Consider the following 19,976-nt stretch of genomic DNA (forward strand, 5'->3'; position numbering starts at 1 on the left):
TAGATTTTAGCAAAGCGCAGGTTGACCACTCCTCATTGCACATAAAGAGCTCTGCTGTGGAGAGAGTTTGGAGCACCGTGTTTCTGGGACTAAACATAACAGATGATCTCACATATTCCCTCACCACCACCTCTTTGGTCCTGAAAGTCTCCACATCTTGTCTCCACATGCTGACAAGATTGAGGCAAATGAGAATCCACCCCCATTCTAACTAAGTTTTGCAGGAGCACCATTGAGAGTGCCCCGATTAGCTGCATCACCATCACAATTGCAAAGTATCTGACCACAATCCCCACAAAGAATTGCAAGGTCTGCTGAGAGGATCTTCCAGCTGTCCAAGAAACTTAACTGAAGTGCTGCATATCCAGGGCCCTTAGCATTATCAACCATACCTCCCATCCACCCAACAATCTCTTTGACTCCCCCCCCACCCCCGACCATTAGAAGGTATTGTAACATTAGGACCAGAACTGTTAGGATGGAAAACTACTTCTTCCCCCAGGTCGTAGGTCTACTGAACTCCTTGCCACCACCCGGTCTCATCACATGTGAAGCACCAGTGGAGTTATACTGTTTATTTTATTGTTTTTTTAATTAGTTTTTTATACATTTTACAAATTAAAAAAAACCCAAATCACAATAAGGAACATTAATATAGTGCAAAATTAAGCATACAACGACAATATGATACAAAGAAAGAGAATTTTAAAAAAGCACCTAAACTGAAGACAAGTAAACTTAGTATCCTCCCCCAACCCCACAACACAAAAAAAAAACTCCAGACCAACCAGAACACAATATAGAGAATATAAATCAGGACAATCAAACTCCCAGACTGTGAATACACTCAGCAACAGAGGATAATAATGCCTACTACCAGAAAAAAAAAGGGAGCTGAAAGCAAGGGACCGAAAAAAAGAAAAAAAAACCCTAGTCAAGAGGAAGGTTATGAAAGTACTCGATAAAAGGTCCCCAGACCTTATGGAACTTTAAATACGAATTAAGAACTGAATAATGGATTTTTTCGAGGTCCAAGCAGGCCATGATGTTGTTTAGCAATTGAGCATGAGTGGGCAGGGCAACATCTCTCCATCTGAGGAGGATCAAGCGTCTAGCCAGGAGAGAGGCAAACGATAATATTCGGCATTTGGTCAGACTCAGACGTAAATCTATCTCGCCCCAGGAACCGAACAGAGCAATTAAGGGGTTTGGTTCCAGGTGCTGATTCAGAATATACGATAACATAGTGAAGACATCTTTCCAAAATTTCTCCAAGCTAGGACAGAACCAGTACATATGAATGAGAGAGGCCACACCCCTCTTGCATTTATCACAGAGCGGACTAATGTTAGGGTAGAATCGAGATAGTTTAGATTTAGACATATGGGCTCTATGAACAATCTTAAACTGTAAAAGGCAATGGCGAGCACAAAGAGAGGTTGAGTTAACCGATTTGAGAATCAAGTCCCAACTCTCATCAGATAAGGAGATATTTAAATCCTGCACCCCGCTAAAGCTAGGGGAGTCTCCATTCTTATTAACTCAAATATTCCTTTTGAACTCCATAATAAAATATCTGATATAAATGGCCGTTTTATTATTGTTTCTAGCAAACTATATAACACTAAAGTTGCACTAGCAAACCTGTATGCCCCCAACTTTGATGATGTTAATTTTTTTGAACGGTCTTTTTCCTCACTACCAGACTTAAACTCATACTCTCTTATATTGGGTGGTGACTTTAATTGTTGGTTAGATCCTAATTTGGATCGATCGTCCTCAGATACTAGATCACCTACTAAATCTGCCTTAGCTATCCAATCGTTTCTCTCTAATTATGGTATCTCTGATATATGGCATTTCCTCCATCCTACGGAGAGAGATTATTCTTTTTTCTCACATGTTCACCATACCTTCACTAGAATTGATTATTTCTTACTCAATAACCAATTTATTCCATTTGCCCACTCTTGTGACTATCAGAGTATACTGATCTCTGACCATGCCCCAATTACTCTCTCTCTGAATCTGCCTGGTCTCCCTCAGAGGAATAAACACTGGCGGTTTGATTCAACTTTACTATCGGATGATGATTTTTAAAAATTTATTAAGGATCAGTAACCTTTTATTTTAACACTAATACATCACCTGAAGTGCCATCCCAGATTGTCTGGGATGCCATGAAAGCATATCTGAGGGGGCAAATAATCTCTTACACAGCAAATCTCAACAGAAGATCCCGTGCAGATCGATTAGACCTCATTAACCAGATTAAAGAATTGGATCAAATATATGCCCAAACTAAGAACCCTGAATTATACAAGAAGCGTGTTGAACTCCAAACTAAATTTAACCTTCTGTCCACTCAACCTGTCGAACGCCAACTTCTCGAAAGCAAGAGTCGCTTTTACATTCATGGGAATAAGTCTGGTAAATTCCTAGCCAAGCAGCTGAGGCGTTCCAAAGCCAAACAACATATTACAAAGATCCGGAAGGAGAACAGAGACTTTACATCGGATCATTTAGAAATTAATGACGCATTTAAAAATTTTTATTCTCGGCTTTATTCCTCTGAATCTCTGAATGACAATATCTCTGTTGATCAATTTTTACAGAATCTGAATATCCCCTCACTTTCATCTGATTTCAAAGCCAAACTCAATGCGCCTATGTCACTAGAAGAAATATCTACTGCAATTTCTGCACTGTCCTCAGGGAAATCTCCTGGACCTGATGGGTTCCCTGTAGAATTTTATAATTCATTCTCTTCTCTTCTTTCTCCTCAGTTACTTTCAGTATTATCTGACTCATTTAATTACGGCAAATTGCCACCCTTATTCAGTGAGGTATCTATTATTCTTCTTTTAAAAAAGGGCAAAGACCCAACAGAGTGTTCCTCGTATAGGCCGATCTCTCTGCTCAATGTTGATGTAAAGATCTTAGCTAAAGTTTTGGCTCATAGGTTAGAAACCATCATTCCCTCCATTATCTCTGATGACCAAACAGGCTTTATTAAAAACCACCTCCCCTTTTTTAACATTCAGCGTTTATTTAATATCTTATACTCACCTCCAACTGGGATTCCTGAATGTGTTATTTCCCTCGATGCGGAGAAAGCATTTGATCGTATAGAGTGGAACTACCTTTTTGCAGTTTTAGAAAAATTTGACCTTGGCCAAAGTTTCATCTCTTGGATCCAATTGCTGTACCTGTGTCCTACTGCTTCTGTTTTAACTAATTTTCAGAAATCCCAAGTATTTAATCTCAAAGGTGGCACCCGCCAGGGATGCCCCTTAAGTCCCTTTCTCTTTGATTTGGCTATGGAACCTCTGGCGATAGCATTTCGAAACTGCCCTGAATTGACTGGGATTTGGAGAGGGGGTGTTGAGCATAAAGTTTCTCTCTATGCTGATGACTTATTACTCTGTCTCTCAAATCCATCTACATCCCTACCTCTAATGTTTTCACTTCTTGACCAGTTTAGCCAGATCTCTGGCTATAAACTTAATTTACATAAGAGTGAACTTCTCCCAATTAATAAAGAAGCACAAGAACTAACATTTCGTGATCTCCCTTTTAAAGTAGTCCATAATCAATTTACTTATCTTGGAATTACAGTCACAAGGAAGTTTAAAGATCTCTTTCATGAAAACTTTGCCATTCTTTCATATGCTATAAAACAGAGTGTGGTACAATGGTCACCTCTATCTATGTCTTTGGTAGGTCATATTAATGTTGTTAAAATGTATGTTCTCCCCAAATTTTTATACCTATTTCAATCTATCCCAATTTTTATTCCTAAATCTTTTTTTGATTCCTTAGACTCTATTATTTTGTCATATCTGTGGCAGAATAAGCGCTCTAGAATTAATAAAATCCATCTCCAAAAATCTAAAAAAGAGGGTGGCATGGCTTTACCTAACTTTCGTTTATAGTATTGGGCAGCTAATATACGTTGTGCTACCTTTTGGTCTTTCTTCCATGGCCAACCTGAGTGCCCTAACTGGGTGGCGATGGAGCTGAGCTCCACTAAAGAATTATCTATCTCTGCAATTCTTGGCTCTGCACTCCCTAGTAGTCTGCCCAGATCAACAGCTAATCCTCTTGTTAGACACACTTTGCGTATATGGGCTCAGATCAGGAAATGCTATGGTTTCCAGGGGTTTTCCGTTTGCAGCCCTGTTGCTCATAATCACCTTTTTTTACCTACTACATACGATTCAGCATTCCAGGTTTGGTATAGGAAGGGCATTAGACATTTTGAAGATCTTTTCATTGATAGTCACTTCACTTCTTTTCAGCAGCTCTCTGTTAAGTTCAATCTGCCCAATGCTCATCTTTTCAGATATCTCCAAATCCGACACTTTATTGCTCCTTTAATTCCTAACTTTCCTGAAATGCCTGCGAAAAATGCAATGGACCTATTTCTTTCCATGAATCCACTAGGTAAAGGCTTAATATCAATCATCCGAGATAAACTAGCAGCCTTACGACGGGCCCCCATGGATAAAATCAAAATGGCCTGGGAGCAGGATTTAAATATCTCCTTATCTGAGGAGAGCTGGGATTCAGTTCTCAAATCGGTTAACTCAACCTCTCTTTGTGCTCGCCACTGCCTTTTACAATTTAAGATTGTTCATAGAGCCCATATGTCTAAATCTAAACTATCTCGATTCTACCCTAGCGTTAGTCCGCTCTGTGATAAATGCAAGAGGGGCGTGGCCTCTCTCATCCATATGTACTGGTTCTGTCCTAGCTTGGAGAAATTCTGGAAAGATGTCTTCACTACGTTATCGTGTATTCTGAATCAGCCCCTAGAACCAAACCCCTTAATTGCTCTGTTCGGTTTTTGGGGCGAGACAGATTTATGTCTGGGTCTGACCAAATGCCGAATATTATCCTTTGCCTCTCTCCTGGCTAGACGCTTGATCCTCCTTAGATGGAGAGATGTTGCCCCACCCACTCATGCTCAATGGCTTAACGACATCACGGCCTGCTTGGACCTCGAAAAAATTCATTATTCAGTTCTCAATTCGGATCTAAAGTTCCATAAGGTCAGGGGACCATTTATCGAGTACTTTCATAACCTTCCTCTTGACTAGGGTTTTTTTTTTCTTTTCGGTCCCTTGCTTTTCTTTTCTGGTAGAAGGCATTATTATCCTCTGTTGCTGAGTGTATTCACAGTCTGGAAGTTTGGCTGCCCTGACTTATACTCTCTATATTGTGTTGCGGTTGGTCTGGAGTTGCTGTTGTTTTTTTCTTGTGTTGTGGGGCTTGGGGAGGACACTAAGCTTACTTGTCTTTAATTTAGGTGCTTTTTTTTGTTAAATTCTCTTCCTTTGTAGCATATTGTTATTGTATGCTTAATTTTGCACTGTTTTAATGTTCCTCATTGGGATTTGGGGTTTTTAATTTGTAAAATGTTTTGAAAAACTAATAAAAAAAATTTTTTTTAAATCCTGCTCCCATGCCATTTTAATTTTATCCACAGGGATACTGTTTATTTTTTAAGTTGTGTTGTATATGTACCTTATTATTTGTTGTACTGTGTTGTGCACCTTGGCCCGGAGGAACGTGTCACAAGGAAGCAGCACACGTCATCAAAGACCCCCACCATCCAGGTCATCCCCTCTTCTCACTACTACCATCAGCAGGAGGAATGGAGGCCTTAGATCCTCAGCACCAGGTTCAGGAACAGTTATTACCCTACAACTATCGGACTCCTGACCTAGTGTGGTTCATTCACCAATATTCTGATCTGATTCTACAGACTCACTTTAAAGGTCTATTTACAACTCTTGTTCTCAGTATTATCTTTTTATTTGCATGTTGATTGTTTGTAAGTCTTTGTCCATTTATGTACAGATTTTCATAAAATAACCATATAACAATCACAGCATGGAAACAGGCCATCTCAGCCCTCCTAGTCCGTGCCGAACTCTTAATCTCACCTAGTCCCACCTACCCGCACTCAGCCCATAACCCTCCACTCCTTTCCTGTCCATATACCTATCCAATTTTACCTTAAATGACACAACTGAACTGGCCTCTACTACTTCTACAGGAAGCTCATTCAACACAGCTATCACTCTCTGAGTAAAGAAATACCCCCTCGTGTTTCCCTCAAACTTTTGCCCCCTAACTCTCAAATCATGTCCTCTCGTTTGAATCTCCCCTACTCTCAATGGAAACAGCTATTCACATCAACTCTATCTATCCCTCTCAAAATTTTAAATACCTCGATCAAGTCCCCCCTCAACCTTCTACGCTCCAATGAATAGAGGCCTAACTTGTTCAACCTTTCTCTGTAACTTAAGTGCTGAAACCCAGGTAACATCCTAGTAAATCATCTCTGCACTCTCTCTAATTTATTGATATCTTTCCTATAATTCGGTGACCAGAACTGTACACAATTAAATGTTACAAAAAAATGTTATTGCATTTCTTTTTTCCCTGTAAATGTCTGAAAGAAAATGAATCTCAAGTTGGTATATGGTAACATATACTGTACAAACTTTGATAATAAATTTACTTTGAACTTTGAAGTACAGTAGAATACAGATTACAAAGAAGCTAATTGGATTACTGCAGTAAACAGGCAGAGAATCACAATGTCTGTGTACCCTATACCCACTGATTACAATGGGAGTAACAGATCAACTTTGTACTGCCTTTAAATGCAATTACATGAAGATGGACATGAATTTAAAGCTGTTAAAATGAAAGGGGCATTGCAGAGATTGAAAAATTAGACAGAAATCAATCAATAAGAACACCTGGCCAAATGCGAGTATATCTTCTTCCATTTTTCACCTAATTTGCCAAGACTTCTGGTAAAAGTCCGTAAATTTTAGAATTTGCTTTGTCCATGTTATGACATTTTCCATTCTATCTTTGGTTGGCTTTGCTTGTGGATTGATTGCCAACAGTTTTCTAGCCATAACGTGCCTCCTCTTTAAGAGATGCAGGTTAGTGCAAAGTGATTTCATTACCTGTACGGAACATTCATGTTAGCTTGTACAGAAGACTTTCTCATAAATACTATACCTGGCAACCGGCCAGAAGAATGTGATCATCTACAGAAAGCAGTCCAGTGCATCAGTTCACAAATACCCTATGAATGCCATGTGATGAATACTGTCTGAAATATCAGTGTTTATAATGATCATGATTTTATAGAAACGCATACAGCTTTTGTGGTTAGTATTACACTTCCACATAATATGCATGTTTGTCTTTAAATCTTGTGCTTTGTGATAAGAATGTATGAGGTGACCAACTGTTGCAGTCCAATAAAACTCACTCAGGACTAATTTAGCTTTAGAAGCCTTATTAGACTCACACTAATTAAAAATCTTGTGCAGACTTCCCTCAAGCTATACTCCTAACTTTGTAGGATAGGCAATATCATCAAAGAGTACCTTTTTGAATTTAATGTTTGCTTCTTGTTAAGCTGTCTCAGTTGAGTCTAATATTTTAAAGTTGAAGTTTATGCAGTTGATTGTCATTGGTATTTCCTTTGCCAGCGGAGAGCATCTTTATTGCTTTCTGAATTGTTTCCAAGGCCTAAGTGCTGATTTAAGTCATGATAACTTGTGAGTTATGAGGTCCTCCTCCAGTTTCAGTCTGACCAGGAAACTGTACAAAGTTATCATAACCTCTGCAAATGTCATTGTTATTTCTTTTGGCACAGACACAATTAGACATTGTGGTTGAGCAGGGAATGCAATCTCTACATAGTTCAATATCTTTGGCAAGGGGGAAAACAGAAGGTTTTACAGTATAAATGTAAATGGGCCAGTGCGTGGATGGTCAGAGATAGATGGAATGTAGTGACATTTCATAATATCCTTAGATTAGATTTTAAACATCTAACCCCCAAGGATTACAGAAGTTATGCCACAATGTCTAAAGTAGGCATGAACTTTAACAAAAATTTGCAGGGGGTTGGGAACCGGAGTGTTGGGGCTAAGGATGGAGCAGTTGGTATGTATGCAAGTCAATGCAGCTTGTAGTGAGACTATGAGGAAGGACAGGCAGATGATAGGGCAAAATTGTAGTCAGTGGGACAAGTTGAAGTGTAACATGGGGGCAAATATAAAAAAGGGTGATGAATCCAGGACTGAAGGTGTTAAATTTGAATGCATGCAGTGTATGGAATAAGGTAGATGGAATTGTAGAGCAGTTAGAGATTGGCAGGTATGACGTTGTGGGCATCATAGAGTCGTGGCTGAAAGAAGATGATAGTTGGGAGCTTAACATCCAAGGATACACCTTGTATTGAAAGGACAGACAGGTAAGGCAGAGGTAGCTCTGTTGATAAAAAATGAAATCAAGTCCTTAGAAAGGGGTGACATAGGATTGGAAGATGTAGAATCCTTGTGGATAGAGTTAAGAAACTGCAAGAGTAAAAAGACCTTAATGGGAGTTATTTGCAGGCCCCTGAACAGCACCCAGAATATGGGATTTATATTTCAATGGGAAACGTAAAGTGATGTAATAGGGGCAATGTTACAATAGTCATAGTGGATTTCAATATGCAGGTAAATTGGGAAAATTGGGTTGGTGCTGGATCCCAAGAGAGGGAATTTGTAGAATGCCTATGAGGTGGCTTTTTAGAGCAGCTTGTGGTAGAGCCCACTAAGGGAAAGTCAACTCTGGATACAGAGTTGGGTAATGAACCAAGTTTGGCAGTGATGCTTCAGTCCCTCAACGGCTATTATGCACACTTTGAAAGGGAGAATAAAACTACAATTATGAGGATACCTGCAGCATCCAGTGACCCTGTGATCTCTGTCTCAGAGAACAACATCAGAATGTCTTTCAAGAGAGTAAACTCTCATAAGGTGACAGGCCCCAATGACTTATCTGGTAGGCTTCTGAAAACCTATGCCAATCAAATGGTGAGTGTGTTCAAACATATTTTCACTCTCTCTGCTACCGCCAGAAGTTCCCACTTGCTTCAAAAGGGCAATGATCATACCAATGCCCAAAAAGAATAGGGGGAGCTTCCTTAATGACTATCACTACACCTACAGTGGTGTAGTACTATCAGAGGTTGGTTATGGCTACTGTCAACTCCAGCCTAAGCAATGACCTGGACCCTCTGCAATTTGCCTATTGTGACAATAGATCTATAGTGGATGAGATTATCTGGACAATACTAATACTCACATTAAGCTGCTGTATATTGACTACAGCTCAGCATTTAACACAATCACTCCCACAGTTCTGATCACAAAAAACCAAAGCCTGGGTCTCTGTACCTCCCTCTGCAACTGGATCCTCGACTTCCTCCCAGAAGACCACAGTCTGTGTGGATTGGAAATGAGTCTCCACCTTGCTGATAATCAACACTGGTGCACCTCAAGGATGTGTGCATAGCCCACTGCTCTACTGTCTCTACACCCCTGACTATGTGGCTAGGCATAGCTCAGATGCCATCCATAAGTTTTCTGATGACACACTGTTGATGGCAAAAATTCAGATGATGACAGAAAGGCACATCGGAGCGAGATAGATCAGCTGGTTGAGTGGTGTCACAGCAACAACCTTGCACTCATCATCAGTAAGACCAAAGAATTGTTTGTGGACTTCAGAAAAGATAAGATGAGAGAACACACACCAATCCTCATTGAGGGATCAGCAGTAGAAAAGGTGAGCAATTTCAAGCTCCTGGGTGTCAACAGCTCTGAGGACTTATCCAGGGCCCAACATATTGATGCAGTTACAAAGAAGGCACAGCAGCTGCAATATTTCATTAGGAGTTTGAAGAGATCAAAAAGACACATATATTTCTGCAGATGTACTCTGGGGAGCATTCTAACTGGCTGCATCAGCATTCGATTTGGGCAAGGGGCATTGCATAGGATCGAAATAAGCTGCAGCAAGTTGTGAACTCTGTCAACATCATGGGCACTACCCTCCATAGTATCTAGGATATCTTCAAGGAGCAATGCCTCAAAAAAGCGGCATCCATTATTAAGGATTCATATCATCCAGGTCATATCCTCTTCTCACTGCTACCATCAGGAGGACGTACAGTAGCCTGACAGCACACACTCAGTGGTTCAGGAATAGCTTCTTCCTCTCTGCCATCAGATTTCTGAATGGAGATTGAACTCATAAACACTACATCACTACCTTTTTTTTTCTCTTTTTGTACTATTTATTTAATTTAACTCTTTTAATATATTCACATACATATTTCTTACTGTAATTTACAGTTTGATTGTAATGTATTGCAATGTCCTGCTGCCACATACAACAAATTTCACAATGTACATTAGTGATATTAAACCTGATATTGTTTCTAATTCTGAAGCTTAAGGTAAAGGAATCATTAAGAGGCTGTGATGATAATATGATAGAATTCACCCTGCAGGTTGAAAGGGAGAAGATAAAGTCACATCTATCAGTATAACAGTGGATTAAAGGGAATTACAAAGGCTTGATGGAAGAAATAGCCAAAGTTGTTTGGAAGAGGACACTATCAGGGAATGATGGTGAAGCAGAAATGGCTGGAATTTCTGCTAGCAATTTGGAACAAGAAGGATATATACATCCCAAAGATTAAGAAGGATTCTAAAGGGAGAATCAAGCAACTGTGGCTGACAAGGGAAGTCAAAGGCAGCATTAAAGAAAAAAGTGAGGTCATATCATGTAGCAAAAATTAAAGGGAAGTTAGAGGATTGGGAGGCTTGCAAAACCAATAGAAGGCAACTGCAAAAACCACAAGGAGATTTTTAAAAAATCCTTCTGTAGCCTCTGCTTCCTCAACACTACCTGCCCCTTCACCTATCTTTGTATCAACTGCAAACTTGGATATATTGGGAGAAAGGGCAAATAAGTAGCAAATGGAATATAATGACAAGAAGTGTATGGTCATGTACTTTGGTAGAAGGAATAAGGAGTAGACTACTTTTTAAATGGGGAGAAAATTAAAAAATCAGATGTACAAAGAGACTTGGGGGTCCTTGTGCAGGATTCCCTAAAGGTTAATATGAATTCTATCATATTATCATCACAGCCTCTTAATGATTCCTTTACCTTAAGCTCCACAATTAGAGTTAGAATCAGGTTTAATATGAATATATTGCAGGCTGCATTGGTGGTGAGGAAGGTGAATGCAATGCTAGCATTCATTTCAAGATAACTAGAATATAAGTGCAGGTATGTGATGGCTTTATAAGGCATTGGTCAGACCAATTGTGAGTATTGTGAGCAGTTTTGGGCCCCTTATCTAAGAAAAGCTGGAGAAGGTTGAGAGGAAGTTCACAAGCATGATTCTGGGAATGAAAGAGGTAACACATGAGAACTGTTTGATGGCTCTGTACCCATACATGTTGGAGTTCAGAATAATGAGGGGGGATTTCACTGAAACCTATTGAATATTTAAAGGCTGAGACAGAGTGGATGTGTGTATTTCTTAAAGTGGGTGAGTCTGGGATCAGAGGGCACAGACTTGGAATAGAGAGATGTCCATTTAGAACAGAGAAGAGAAGGAACTTCTTTTGCCTAGGGTTTTTGATTCTGTGAAATTCATTGTAATGGAAGGCCATGGAGGCCAAGTCATTAAGTATATTTAAAGCAGAGGTTGATAGGTTCTTGGTTAATCAGGGCATCAAAAGTTACAGGATGAAGGCAGGAGAATGGGGTTGAGAAAGACAATAAATTAGCAATGATAGAATGGCAGAGCAGACTTGATGGGCTGAGTGGCCTAATTCTGCTCCTATGTCTTATGGTGTTATGGTCTAATTGGAAGGGAGAATATGTTGCAGCACATTCTGAACATAAAATATGTGGAGAATATTGTTTGAAAAGCAAAATGAAATCCTGCAAATGCTATAGATGATAGTTAAAGTAGAAAGTGCTTGAAGTATTCAACAGGTTATGGAACAATAGTGAAAATGCTTCTCTATGGATGTTGGCTGACCTGCTAAAGATTTAGAACACTTTCTCAGCTGAGTAACCTTGCAGTGTGATAAATTTCCATGCCAAACAACTGCAATAAACTGATATAGCTTGGCATAGAGTTGACATTTGTGGATGTCTGAAAGAGGCATTTGAATCTTAAACAAACAAATTAGAGATTATGGTTTGCTGAAAGATCCCATCCAGAAATTAAGAGGTGTCCTTGCCTTCATCTGCTGTAGCCTGAGCAGTGGAACTCCATCAAACATCTCTGTCCCTTTTCATTTCTTTCCTTCTTCAGACATTCTAAAACCTGCCTCTTTAACAATACTTTCAGCCCATTGTCATTTTGCGTTGGTGCTCAAGTGCAGTTGACAAGCACTGGGAGCATTTTGCTGTGCTGAAAGCGATGTACAAATGCAAGTTGAATGTTTCTGTTGTTTCATTCACAGGAGCCAACAGAAACAGGGATAGTTCCTGAATCTAGAGCTGATCTAATTGCTGTCTGCCCACCTCTATTGTCATAACATTCATAATCATCAAAGTTGACTGAGATCAAACCTCATAAACGAAATTATCTCTTAAGGGTTAAATAATCCATACTTAAGTGCAGTCAGTGACCCTACTGCCCTGAATGCTCTTTTGTCTGATTTAACTGACCTTGCCCACTATTTATCTAGCCTTTACAAAAGAAAGAACAACTCTGTCTCTCCAGCACTAAGACCACCCTTAAGTTCCATTTTTTTTTCATTTAATTTCTAGATACATTCTCTGGCTGCTTTTCCATGTGAATTTCCAGAAACATTTGTAGTTACCTATCAAATGACTGTAATAGTACAAGTTATTTTTAATGCAAGTAATGTCATTATCAAGTGGACCAAGGGTACTATTTCTCCATGAAAAAATAATTTTTGAAGTACCAAGTGAAAACTGAGAAGTTAGAATTATGAGGAAGCTGAAACACTCACCTTAATTTTAATCCTATTATAGGTGATACGCAGTAGCCACCCTCGGACAAACTTCTGAATATAGGTAGCTGCCAATTTTTGTCGATAAGGACTTGGGCCTTTCCTTTTGGGGTAAGAAGCATCTAGAAGTTCATCATGTGGTCTGGAATTTTCCAGTCTTCGAGTGCGCATGATATTGAAATTTTTTAGGCTGCATAAGATTAAATTCAAGGTTAACATCCGGATAATCTCATGTTGAGACAAGTTGATACATTAAGGTGGCCATGACCTAGATTTTAGTCTAATAGTTACTTTCTGATTTTATGTATTGCCCATAATGGTTATAGTTTAGTAAAGAACGATCCTTGGTAGAAGGTTAGTGCCGTTGACTTGTTTTTAAAAGGAAAAGTCAGACAGTGTAAAGAAATTATGTAATGTATTTAATGTCATGATTTTAATGAATCTATCTTTGTGCCAAACAAAGCTTCACTCCTATTCTTGGCTGGACGAGAAGCTCTATTCTTTTTATTATTGGTACCATGTGATATTGGTTCTCACAGAGGAGACATTTTGCAGCCAGCTGCGAGAGGAATATAAATGAGCTCAAAACTAGTGAACTCTGTGGCTCAGAAAACTCACTAAAATGCTAAACATTCTACTGAGACTAAAAAAAAATTATCTGTGAAGGCATTACTACTTGTTAGTCACTTCCATGACAAATATCCACTCTCTCTGTAACATCACCTGGATAAACAGTACTGGAATAACAAACTGAGCTAACTAGATTTACATTTTGAAGAATGAAGATAAAAGAAAGAGATTGATACATATATCCATAGTGAAAAGTGAGGTGTATCTGCCCCAGAAGTGTGAGGTCCAGACCAGAGTTGCTCATCTGGGGTTACATGGAACCCTAGGGTTCCTTGAGAGGTTGCTTGGGGTTTCTCAAGAGATCGTGATTAAAAAAAATAAACATTGTTTTTTTAAACTTCACACGATGCACAATGCCAGAGCTCACAATGATGGGCAATGACCGAGCAGCCCTGTCAGCAATTTCATTAGCGGTCCCTCAGCCCAGTATGGCAGTGCATAGTAGGACCATGTGCTTTTGGTTTAGTCCATTCTCAGTTTTTGACGTGAGATAGGGGAGGCCGTTGATAATTGATGAGTGCTGTACTGCATGGAGGGGAGGATGGTAGGCTGATGAGGAGTATGAAGTGTGTTTTCCAAGCATTGAATGTAATCGCCCAGCATAGGCTGTAACATCAGCCTCTACCTCCCATTGGAAAGCAATGAACATTTTACTGCCTTTTTCAAATTCTTACATGTGTGAGCAAGTTTTTTCTTGTTTAACAAGCATCAAGAGCAAGGACAGAAATCATCTCATTTCAGTTGAAGGTGAAATCTATGTGTGCTTATCTCAAATTTGACCCAGAATTGAATATTTGTGCAGCAAAAACACAAGCACAGGTTTCACACGACAGGCTTTTATTTCAGCCTAATCATGTCACTTAGTAAGAAAATGCTTTTTTTTTAAGTCTTGTATAAAATTGTGTCTTAAGCTATATTTTTATTTAATTGCTTTGGCTTATGGATTTTAGTAACCATACTATTCAACATTGACAATCAATTTTCATGTTGTAAATAGCATTAATGAAAGGGAGAGAAAGAGATTAATATCAAGAAAGGTAAGCTACCTGTTTTTTTCAAGAAAGATTGGCTAAAAAGTCATTCTCTACTCAAAAGAGCATTGACAATTAGTTTTGAATTATTATATCTACATCTTACTGATCACACTAGCACACCATGATCTGTAGATATAATAATTGTTACACGACGGTTCCCTGCGACCTGAAATTTATTTTAAGGGTTCCTCCAGGGCAAAAAGGTTAACTTTCATATGAGCAGGAACTGAGGTATTTAACTTTTTCCACAGATCGTACAAAATTATCAGTTTTGAACTAACCAAATCAGTTAATTTGCAAAAGAAACCTCAACAATATTTTTTCTAAATTCCAAAATGCCATCCAGAATTTCCAGGTTTCTATTGATAGTGTGTTGCTTCAGTTAATAGATTTGAAGATTCAACAGCTTGGGAGCCTCAAAAATAACTGGAATTATTTATTAAAAATCCTTTCAAACCTATTTCCAAACTAATTTGTTCAGGTCCCTTTTAAAGGATGCTTGCTTTTGATAGACAGTCATAGAGTCATAGTGCTTTGCAGTACAGAAACAGACCCTTTGGTCTATCTAGTCATTGCCAATCTATTACCCAGGCTAGTCTCATAGACCTTCATACCCCTTCCTTCTATGTACTTATCCAAATTTCATTAAATGTTGAAATCGAATCCATATCTACCATTTCTGCTGGCAGCTCGTTCCACACCTGCACCACACTCTAAGCGAAGAAGCTCTCCCTTAGGTTTCCCTTAAACATTTCACATTTCATATGACCTCAATGGCAAAAGTCTGCTTGCAATTCCCCTATCTATAACCCTCAAAATTTTGTATACCTCTATCAAATCCCCTTTTATTCTCCTAAGCTTCAGTGAATAAAGTCTTAACCTATTCAATTTTTCTCTATAACTCAGGTCCTCAAGTCCTGGCAATATTTTTGTAAATTTCCTCTGTACACTTTCAATCTTATTGACAAAACTGCAGACAATACTCCAAATTTGGCCTTGCCAACATCTTATACAAATCCAACCATAACGTCCCAACTTCTATACTCAATACTTTGATTTATGAAGACCAATTTGCCAAAATCCTCTCCTTACAATCCTATCTAACTGTGTTGCCACTTTCGAAGAATTATGGATCTGGATTCCCAGATCCCTTTCTGCTACAGACTCTTCAGTGCCCTACCACTCTCTGTATAAGTCATACCCTGGTTTTACCTCCCAACATGCAAAACCTCACACTTGCCTGGATTAAATTCTATCTGCTATTCTCCAGTCCATATATCCAGCTGCCCCAGATGCCGCTGCAAGCTCTGATAGCCTTCCTCACTGTCCACAATGCCCCCAATCTTGGGGTCATCTGCAAAATTGCTGATCCAGTTAACCACATTATAATCAAAATCATTAATATACATGACAAGCAATAACCCAGCACTGATCCCTGTGGCACACCATGAGTCATAGGTCTCCAGTCAGAGGGGCAACTATTTACTATCACTCTCTGGCTTCTTCTACTATGCCAATGTTGAATTGAATTTACTACTTCATCTTGAATGCCATACAACAGGACACTTGGATCAGCTTCCCATGTGGGACTTTGTCAATGCCTTGCTAAAGTCCACACAGACAATATCCACTGCCTTTCCTTCATCAACAACAGGATGTTGGAGATCTTTTTACCAGTCTGTCGTAGCAAACTGTTGAAACATTCCTGGTAATCTCCTTGAGAAACTTGTTAAGATTGCTTAGTCACAACTTACCATGCACAGAGCCATGTTGACTATCCGTAACCGGACTTTGTCTATCCAAATAGTTATATATTCTGTCACTTAAGATACCTTCTAAAAATTTACCCACTAGTGATGTCAGGCCCACTGGCCTATGATTTTGCGGGTTATTATTAGAACCTTTCTTGAACAATTAGTTATCCTTTAGTCCTCTGACAGTTAATCCATGGCTGAAAATGCTTTAAATGCCTCTGCCAGGGCCACCACAAATTCTGCACAGGCCTTCCTTAAGGTTTGAGGTAACACCTTGTCAGGCTGTGGATATTTATCCACCCAAATTTTTCTCAAGATAGCAAGCCACTCCTCTTCCATAATCCAGATATGGTCCACATCCTCTCTACTGTTTTGCCTCAGCTCTATAGACTCTGTGTCCATCTCCCGGGTAAATGCAGATGCAAAAAAAAAACACATTTAAGATTTCCCCCCTCTCTTTGAGCTCCATAATAGATGACCACACTGATCTTCAAGTGGACCAAATTTTTCCCTTGCTATCCTTTTGCTCTTAATATATTTGTAGAAGCCTTTGGGATTCTCCTTCATGTTGTGTGCCTGAGAAACTTTTTACTCTTTCAGCTTTCGTGATTACCCTCTTACGTGCTCTCTTCCACTTCTCATACTCATTAAGCAGCTCATTTGTTTCTTGCAGTCTATCCAGGCACCTCCTTCTTCTTCTTAAATAGGGTCTCAAAATCCCTCAAATAGGTGCCTATTCCCTTCATAGACAGAAAACACATCTACAATTTCTAAAACTGGATAAACCTCCACTTTAAATATACCCGATGACTTGGCCTCCACAGCTGTCTGTGACAATGAATTCCACAGATTTATCACCCTCTACATAAAGAAATTCTTCCTCATCTCTGTTCTAAAAGGATGCCATTCTGTTATGAGACTGTGCCCTCTGGTCCTAGACTCCCCCACTATTGGAAACATCCTATTTCATCCACACTAGGCCTTTCAATATTCAATAGATTTTAAAGGCCATTCTTCTAAACTTCAGTGAGTACAGGCCCAAAGCCATCAAACACTTCTCATATATTAACAATTTCATTCTCAGGATCGCTCTCACGGCCCCTCTTGACACACTCCAACATTCACAATTCTATATTAGATAAGGGGTCCTAACTGCTCACAATACTCCAAAAATCAGTCTGAACAATGCCTCACAGAGCCTCAGCATTGCATCCTTGCTTTTATATTCTAATATTCATATTCTTTCTTTATATTCACATTCCAAATGAATGCTGACATTGCATCTGCCTTCATTGGCACTGACTCAACCAGCATGTTAACCTTTTAGGGAATCCTACAGGAGGACTCCCAAATCCCTTTGCATCTCTGATTTCCAAATTTTCAAAGAGTTACAACAGATTTGTCAGACAAAATTTCCCCTCAAGAAAGCCATGCTGACTTTAGCCTATTTTATCATGTGTCCAAGTACTCTAAAATCTTAGCCTTGATAATGGTCTCTAACTTCTTCCAACCACTGAAGTCAGGCTAACTGGCCTATGAATTCCTGTTTTTTTTGGCCTCCATTGCTCCTTAAAAGATGGAGTGATATTTGAAAGTTTCCCGTTCTAGTGATTCTTGAAAGATCATTGCCTCCTTCTGAATTCCAGCGTGTAGTCCACCTGGTCCAGGTGCCTTACTTTCTAAGGAAGCTGAGATCCTTCAAAGTTGGATGTTGGAGATCTTTTACCAGTCCATTGTAGTGAGTGTAATCTTCATTGCGGCTTTACGTTGGGGGAGTAGCGTGGATGCTGCTGATGAGTCCAAATTAGTGGTGGAGAGGAGGTCTCCATCATGGCACATCCTCTCCATGACCTACTGAAAAAGCAGCAGAGCACCCTTTCGAACAGACTCATTCACCTCCACTGTTACAGGATTGTTACAGAAAATCTTTCCAACCAAATGCAATAAACATATAGAATAGTTCATCTCTATGCGACCAGGAGAAAACACATCATTGTACAATCGCCTCTGTTTTATTATTTCGTACTTTATTATTGCACAGTATTGCACATTGGTACATTATCATTGTCTATATTTATATTCTGTACTTTATTGTTAGTTAATATTATTATTATTGCTAAGTGCCTTTTTAAAAATGTTGTTGCTGTAACAAAATAATTTCCTGCTAGGGATCAATGATTATTATTATTATTATTATTATTATTATTATTGTTATAAACTACCATCAGACCTTTCAGCTCCCCAAGCACCTTCTCCTTAACATTTGCAGCTACACTCACTTCTGCTCCTTGACACACACCAATTTCTGGCATACTATTGTTGTCTTCCACAGGGAAGACTTATGCAAAATACTTATTGAGATCATTTGACATTTCTTTGTCCTCCATTAATATCTCTGTAGTGTCATTTTCCAGTGGTCCGATATCCACCCTTGTCTCTCTTTTACTCTTCATATATCTGAAAGTACTTTCTGTATCCCCCGTTTACAATATATTATTGTTTTGCTTTCCTTTATACTTCATCTTTTCACTTTCTTGGGTTTATCTCAGAATCAGAATCTGTCTTATTATCATTGACATATGCCATGAAGGTTGTTATTTTGTTGCAGCAGCACAGCGCAAGACATAGAACATGCTGCCTGACCTGCTGAGTTCCTCCAACATTGTGTGTGTGTGTGTGTGTGTGTGTGTGTGTGTGTGTGTGTGTGTGTGTGTGTGTGTGTGTGTGTGTGTGTGTGTGTGTGTGTGTGTGTGTGTGTGTGTGTGTGTGTGTGTGTGTGTGTGTGTGTGTGTGTGTTGCATTGTTATAAGGTACCAAAACAAGGGGGAAAACAAGCAGTGTAAAAAAGGAATAGTAAGGTAGTATTCATGGGTTCGTGAACTATTTAGAAAGCTGATGGTAGAGAGGAAGAACGTGTTCCTAAAACATTGAGTGTGCTTCTTCATGCTTCTGTTCCTCCCCCCTCATGGTAGTAATGAGAAAAGGGCATGAATCAGATGGTGAGTATCTTTAACAGTGATGTTGCCTTCTTGAGGCTCCGCCATTTGAAGATGTCCTCAGTGGTGGAGAGGTTTGTGGCCATGTTGAAGCTTGCTGAGTCTACAGCCATCTGCAGCCGCTTTTGACCCTGGATGTTGGAGCCTCTGTAGCAAGTGGTGATGCAACCAGTCAGATTGCTCTCCACAGTACATCTGTAGAAATGTTCTTTCGTGACATATAAAATTTCCTCAAACTCCTAATCAAATATAGCCGCTGGCATGCCTTCTTCACGACTGCATCAATATGTTGGGTCTGAGATCTTGATGTCCACCCTGTCCGCTGCTAACTTCACAATAAGAACTGGTCCATGTTCCCACAATTTCCTCTCCCTGAAGTCCCCATCAAATCCTTGATCTTACTGCCACTGAGTGCAAGGTTGTTGTTGCAGCACCACTCAACCATCCAATGTATCTCGCTCTTGTAGGCCTCCTTGTCACCATCTGAGATTTTGCCAATAATAGTGGTGTCATAGATTAATTTATAGATGGCATTTGAGTTGAGCTTAGCTACACAGTCATGAATGTGGAAAGAGTAATGCTGTGGGCTAAGTACACATCCTTAAGCTGCACTAGGGTTGATTGTTAATGAGGAGGAGATGATATTAGCAATCCACCCTGACTGTGGTCTCTAGATGAGGA

The 19,976-nt window shown here is 39.4% G+C and overlaps 1 protein-coding gene across 1 annotated transcript in view; it reads right to left on the reverse strand.

Annotated features, from left to right (window-relative positions):
• The window catches only part of LOC132390822 (uncharacterized), a 258,761-nt gene that overhangs the window by 80,400 nt on the left and 158,385 nt on the right, over positions 1-19,976 (reverse strand). Inside the window, exon 9 of the mRNA XM_059963366.1 lies at positions 12,882-13,071. Coding sequence (XP_059819349.1) covers positions 12,882-13,071 — 190 coding nt within the window. The remainder of the gene's footprint in view (positions 1-12,881; positions 13,072-19,976) is intronic.

This window comes from Hypanus sabinus, chromosome 3 (assembly GCF_030144855.1).
Source record: "Hypanus sabinus isolate sHypSab1 chromosome 3, sHypSab1.hap1, whole genome shotgun sequence".
Lineage (NCBI taxonomy): Eukaryota > Metazoa > Chordata > Chondrichthyes > Myliobatiformes > Dasyatidae > Hypanus > Hypanus sabinus.